Source organism: Callionymus lyra, chromosome 6 (assembly GCF_982586985.1).
Source record: "Callionymus lyra chromosome 6, fCalLyr1.hap1.1, whole genome shotgun sequence".
Lineage (NCBI taxonomy): Eukaryota > Metazoa > Chordata > Actinopteri > Syngnathiformes > Callionymidae > Callionymus > Callionymus lyra.
In genome coordinates, this window is record NC_141823.1 from 21,789,178 (window position 1) to 21,795,905 (window position 6,728).

Genomic DNA, 6,728 nt, shown 5'->3' on the forward strand with positions numbered 1-6,728 from the left:
AGGGGGTAAGAAGCTTTACCCTAAAGTAGAAGAAAAAATGTCACTTTTCATGTTTTAAACATTTTATACATCAATTAAAATAATTTACATATATTTAACATGTTTACAATAATCAACGAAGGATCGCATCTTATTTTGAATTATCCAAATTCAGCGCCTGTGGATCAAGGAGCTGCTTCTTCAGGTTCTTCTCTAAAAGCACAAGACTCTGGACGGCCAAACTCCTGCATTCCGCATCGACATCTCCCTCCGCCACATCTGTGAACAGTACATTATTTTTGGTTAGTGGCACCTTTGGCTCTTGATAGGTTATATACAGCATTAACACATGAAACATTCCTTGTTTGTGTTATGAATTTAGTATTAAAATAATACTATTGGACTTGTAATCCTCTCCTCAAATCCCATTTATCCGAGCAAATTTGGTTACTTTAAAAATATGTAAAAACAAAATGCTTCATGTACCTGCTAACCAGGTTCTGGTTTCAAACAATAACTCTCCGAGGTCCACCAGGAGGTTTTCAGTCGGCATGCTTAAGAGCACGGAAAACACAGCAAACAAGACGCCTCGCCTCACCATCCTGCGAACGCCACACGTTAGATTATAGCAACATGTTTTCTTTATTAGTCGACAAGCTCACTCACTGGTCAACATGATAGCGAACCACCCACACGAAGTCCAACAGAGCGCGTCCCATCTGTGTGGCAATCTGGAAGAGAAATGCATCTAAAGGATTCTTACAAGATGTTTAATGGCTTAACAGACTTTAATGAAAACTCATCTTCTATATTTGAGTTTAATGTTCAGCTTACTACGTTGTTATTTAAATGTACTGGACTGTGCAAACCTGCATGTATTTCCTTGAACTTACCGGTGCATTGAGTGCAAGATGCATGAGGTGACCTAATGTATGGATCAGTCGCCCAAGAACCAAGTGGTCGTTGCCCAGCAGGTCAAAGGTCATTTGAGGTCTATTAGAAAAAGTATTACACTTTACTTTAAAACTAAAAAGTACCTCTTTGGGTCCTCAAAAAGATACTCACTTGTCATAATTCCTGAGGAGAGGGAAGAAGAAGTTTCCAGCGACTGGAGCGTATCTGTTCGGGGAGGCTATTGCTGGAGGGCGTGTGGCTCCCTGAGAGAAGATAAAAGAATTGCTGTGACCTTCGCTGACGACCATGGCCAATGATGACACGTACCTTCTTGAGGTACCTTGTTTTGCTCTGAAGTCGCTTGTCAACTATTTGTTGCCAGGGTACAATGTTGTTATCAGAGGACAGAGTGAGGTCTGTGGGGGCAGCCTGCACCATCAGAGGCTCTCTGTGGTCTGTGATTGGCTTAGAGAGTTCCTGGGCTGCCAGAGACAGAACCTATGACATAATAGAAGGATGCATTTAATTCATATATGAAGAGGATTTATATAAAACTGCAAAATATTAGGGAAGGCAATAATACATTGGGAATAATTCAAACAACCATTGAGCAGACAATTAAAGGAAGAGACTAAAATAAAATAATCATCCAAACAAATAATTACACTTTTGCATCAAATTTATTTTTTTAGATTTAGCAAATGTTTTTACCTCCAAAATGTCCAGTCGCTGTCGAAGACTGTAATTCAAAGAATAGAACTCCGTGGTCAAATACTGAGTCACCTTCAACAAAAGACACACACAGGTTTAGAACAATCCTCAGAAAATGCCCAGAGAAGAAGGTGATACGGTCGTACAGGGACAGGGTCCGTCACAGTGATCGCCACCATGGTTGCCATCCTCAGCGCCAGGAAGTCGTTGAAGTTGTATTTATCTTCCATGTGAAGCAGAACTTTGGTGAGCTTGACACTGATCTAGAAAAAAAAATACATCACGAAAGGTGAAGTCATCGGTGAGCAACACATTAGTCGTCAAAGAGTTTAGAAATGTTCTGTACCTCTTTAGCTGCAAACACATTCTTTCTCACAAGGACTTCAGACACTTTCAAACTCAGATGCACACGTTCTGGCTCCTCAGACGACATCAAGGCTAGAAGCGTTCAGAGATACAAGAGCATCAGAGATCAGATATATAACATAATGACCATCATATTTAGATTTTCGGGGCTTACTTTCCAGGCAGTCCCTTAAGTAGCGAGGTGGGGACGCTTGATCCATTTGTTTATCATCAGACATATCATACGGAGTCAATTCGTCATCACTGGGAAGACAGTTTAAAACTTTAAAACATGTAGAACATGTTGAGAACACAGATTTATGACCAGGAAAACTTACCTGTCCAGGTCTGAGTCTGGTTTGTTGTTCGTTGATTCTGGTTTGGACTGGAAAACTTTCTCAGCAGGTGGACATTCAGCTTCTACAGGGACATCATTACTATGGACAAAGAAACAAAAAAGGTTATTTCAAATAAAATCAGGAAACTTCTTGATACTCTTTTGACTATGATTCTATTTTGAATCAAAGTAGTTTCACTGTGCTCTGTATCACTGACTGGTCAAATGACATTAACCTTGTTTCTTGGTCTGATTCGTTTTCAGAAACAGGATTCATCATAGAAAGCAGCTCTTTGGTCTCATCATCCTGTTCATACTGTGTGACACAAACACAAAAGGTCAGTGGAAGTTATGGTTACATTTATATAAATAAGATTTTAAGCAAGATTAAAACAGAAAGTATTTACAATATTAATGGCTCTGTAATTGTAACCCTGAAAGTGTTTACTAGTTGTTTATAAAACCAATAACCTGAAATTTCAGTCTGGTTCCGCTGACATCCATCCGGGAGGTGAGGCACTCGCCAACAATCATCCCCATGTGTCGGATGCGAACAACGTTGCTATCCAAGTGGCTTTGCATGCCACCCAACAAACACTGAAGCAGCTCTGTGACAGAACAAATGAAAATTAATCCAATCTCATATCATTGAAAGCATCTTGTGTGATTGGTACCCGAGCGTAATTCCTGCAGCTCCGAGTCCTTCAGCAGACTCACACACAACAATAGAGCCTTGCTGACATAGAGCTGCTGCTCCACTGGTGTGTGTTTCACAGCACTGGGATTTGCCCAGGCCTGGCACAAAGACCGCAACACCTGAACGTAAGAAGCAAGAATAGTTTTTCAACAGCCTGTAGAGACTAATAAAGTGACACAGCAAGTAATTACCTGGATGAGAAGAGGCCTTCGATCCTTGTCTGCTGCAAGATACCCCAAAACGGTCCTTAACATTTGATTCTGTAAAAAATAAATCAATTAATTGATAATCGAGTATTCAAAATGTTATTATTTTTACCTCCAACTTGAACTGGAGTAAAAGCAACTTGTGAGTGATGACAAACTGGGCCTTTTTATTATCTAAAACTAGATTACCCATGATCCGACCCAAAGCATCGGGCCTGAAACAGAGGACCATACCATCACAATAAATTCATCACAGCTCATGCTCAATGGAGAACTTACCCAATGACGTTCTGCACCAGCCCCGTGAGCACACTTTCCGACCAACTCTGTGGCACATTCTGCAAAAGCTTACAACAAATCCTCCGCCAAACCATGTCAGAGCGGGTATGGGAAGAAAGTTTAGGAACCATCACTTTCATTATAGCACCTGGATAAAGTTTAAAGGTAAATAAAGAAGATTAAAAACTTTTCTTTAGGGAAAGATAAACATAAGTGCATTATTCCTTTACACTGCATGTTGTCTTAATTGTTTTAATTGAAGTTCAACTTATTATGAACTCACCACTATGACCTTGAACACACAGTTTCCCTAATACTTGAGCAACGAATGTCAGGTTGCAGTTTGTCCCATCTGTGTGAAATATAAGAAGATAAACACTTAAATTAGGATTAAAACAATTTCTTCAGTAACAACTGAAGCAACATCCATTTTATGAGCTATAATTTAATTTGAAATGTGTTTAATAATACTGAATGATGACATATATTTAAAAAAACATTATTAATAATGTGTTTATGTACAGCAAAGGAGCGGAAATACCTTATAAGTAGATATATCCCTTAAATACATAAATACATATGTATACATTTGTCACAATTTTACTGAAATTTAAATTACAGTTATCAGAAGTCACATTTCTTTTTTACTTTTATGCCACGAGCCAACGCAACTCTTAAATCATGGAAGTTGTTTAATTGTTTATTTGGTTTTATGTTGTTGTAGAGTCCAACAATGAAAAGGTTCTCAAAAGAAACATCTTAAGACACTTTTATTCGTGCAGACTTTTCCTGGATTTTCTGAGACTCTTGTGTTTGTCTCTGTGTTGACTTGACCTTTTAAGTATTTATTTTATTGTGTATTTTTTGATTGTTTAGGCGCTCTGTGGCCCTGGTCTTTAAAAGTGCTCTATAAATACTAATTACTTAGTTACTTACCTTTCAGTGCTCTGCAAGTTTTCTCCAGGCAGGACAGAATAGACACAGCCAACAGAGGGTAATACTGCTGCGGCAGAAACAGCAGCTTATTGTTGTGCTGTAACTTATTGGCAGTGAGGTCCGGCAAAGCCACAATACGTCCAAGAAGAGTCTCCCTGAACTGTGGAGATCCAGAGGGACCCGTCTCTAAACAGTAGTCCCACAGCAGCTCAGAGAGACGACCTTTCTGAAGAAATTGCTCTGTTACGCTGACTAAGAGATCCAGATTGGAACTTGGGCTGTGGAAAGAAGGGGTTTAAATATTTGTAAAAAAAAAAACAACTTTTATGAATCTTCATCTGAAACATCTACCTTAGTCTCCCTATTCCCTCCATCAATACAAGAAGGCTTTGGTCTGGAGGTCCTCGAAGGAAGAGGCCCTCCCATAGCTCTGCACGCTGCCCTGCTGGGAGACGATGCAGCCAGTCTGCATGAATGTTGTCGACCAGGAGCAGGAGTGTTCTTGTATAATGGGACTTTTTAAACTCCGCTCGTTGTATAGATGGTGGTTTGGTTGTGTCCTGTGATTCCTCATCCAGGAATGTATGGAAACGTTGGAGAGTAGTTATGATGTCCTTATTATCCGTGGGTGAGGTGATGGTCCGATAACAACTGGACACCACTTGATGAACCTCGACATTAGGTGACATGTGATCCATTTTCAAACGGTGTCTCAATTACATTGATGCACTTCCTGTTGCAAAAGGAAAAACAAATCCGAACGTATTTGTGAATGAACGCAGAAGCACAACGACGTGGACATAACATGGCGTTTTTATTGTTAATCGAATCTAGTTTTCGACACATGTTTTGCTTGTATGTTAACTACTAACTTCCTGATGCTTTGAGAACTAAACTTAAAAAAAGAATGCACGATTACATAAATTAAGAATGTTACCTGAACGTCGAGTTGTTTCGGGTTATACTGATTTAGATCAAATATATTTTTCAGTGAACGAACATCATCTCCATGACTGTCTCCGCGGTGAGCCATGTGCCACATCAAAATATGTTCGTAGGGGTAAGAGAAAGGTTCCTGGTTCCACCAACCTGCTTAACAGTAAGTCTTTATTATTTGTAAAGCGCTTAAACAATCAGCGTAAAAGTACATAGTTTAATAGAGCCATTTATGTATTAAAATAGTCACTAGCGGAAATAGGATCTTATGAGTGGTAATTTATTATGAACATATAGAATTGAGCTATAATAAATTATGTTAGTAAGTAAGTAATTTATATTTATAGAGCGCTTTCTAGACCAGGGTCACAAAGCAATTATACTAAAAAGATCAAGATAACGCCAAGAAAAAAACAGGAGTCCAAGGCAAAATAAGAAAGTCTTAAGATGTTTCTTGAAGGAGTCAGTAGATCCATCAAGCGCAAAGAGAGAGAGGAGGTTCGTTCTAAAGCTTAGGAGCAACAGCCTGGAAGGATTTCTCTCCTCTGGTCCTGAAGTGTGTTCAGGAACCATCAGTAGCTTCTGATCCACAGACCTCAGAGCCCGAGCTGGGGTGTAAGGCTGGATAAGATCAGTGATGTAAAGAGGGGCCTGACCATGAAGTTAAATTTGATCCTGAAAGAAAGTGGAAGCCAGTGAAGAGTTTTAAGGATCGGAGAAATGTGAGTTCTTCTACTAGAGCGGGTCAGAATTCTCGCTGCAGAGTTTTGTATCAACTGCAGGCAAGACAACACCTTCTTGTTAAGACATGAAAACAAACTGTTGCAATAGTCCAGACGAGAAGACACAAACGCATGGATTATATAAGATCGTATTGTGACAACATTTTCGCTAAGTTTAGAGATTTTTCTCAGTTGAAGGAAACAGTTTCTGGTCAGTTTTCTGCAGTGTTGAACTAGAAACATGTCTTTGTCCAATACAACACCCAGGTTTCTCAGGCTCAGTTTGACAGACTGACCTTAGTCACCCAAGTACTGACTAAGCTGTTCAGCCTCCGGGGCTCAGTTGGATCAAAAGAGCAGTAGAGCTGGATGTCATCAGTAAAAATGTTATAAGAAACTTGTGAAAATCTCTGAATGATTTTATCCAGGGGAATCAAGTACAACAAAAACAATAAATGACTCAGAACAGAACCTTGAGGGACCCCACACAACAGATCCGCCCATTCGACCTCATTTGATTGGCAGATACACTGAAACTGCACCGAAAAAGGTATGACGAGAACCACTGTAACACAGACTTCATCAAACACTTAATCTCTCAGTCTTCTCGTCAGGAGCTGGTGATCAACTGTGTCAAAGGCTGAGAACAGATCCAAGAGAACCAGAACAGCGTATTGACCGGAATC

At 39.7% G+C, this 6,728-nt stretch overlaps 1 protein-coding gene across 1 annotated transcript; it reads right to left on the bottom strand.

Annotated features, from left to right (window-relative positions):
• Nucleotides 1–70: 70 nt before the first annotated feature.
• Nucleotides 71–5,418, bottom strand: telo2 (TEL2, telomere maintenance 2, homolog (S. cerevisiae)). The gene is made up of 21 exons (XM_087793255.1): nt 5,322–5,418; nt 4,736–5,117; nt 4,385–4,662; nt 3,732–3,800; nt 3,449–3,596; nt 3,282–3,384; nt 3,155–3,223; nt 2,941–3,082; nt 2,738–2,874; nt 2,503–2,582; nt 2,268–2,366; nt 2,105–2,193; nt 1,931–2,022; nt 1,731–1,847; nt 1,585–1,656; nt 1,201–1,371; nt 1,045–1,136; nt 873–972; nt 646–710; nt 466–581; nt 71–258 (listed from the first exon to the last, which is right to left on the bottom strand). Exons 2-21 carry the CDS (start codon nt 5,080–5,082, stop codon nt 131–133), a joined length of 2,514 nt encoding a protein of 837 aa, XP_087649381.1. The 5' UTR covers nt 5,083–5,117; nt 5,322–5,418; the 3' UTR covers nt 71–130.
• Nucleotides 5,419–6,728: the final 1,310 nt, after the last annotated feature.

Bases quoted from the DNA above. Each gene is read 5' to 3' on its own strand.
- telo2 (XM_087793255.1), bottom strand. From the start codon at position 5,082: ATGGATCACATGTCACCTAATGTCGAGGTTCATCAAGTGGTGTCCAGT. The intron at 4,663-4,735 runs GTAGATGTTTCA...TTCTTTCCACAG, and splicing joins GAGGGAATAGGGAGACTAAG to CCCAAGTTCCAATCTGGATC. The intron at 2,875-2,940 runs GTACCAATCACA...GTTCTGTCACAG, and splicing joins GCTGCAGGAATTACGCTCGG to AGCTGCTTCAGTGTTTGTTG.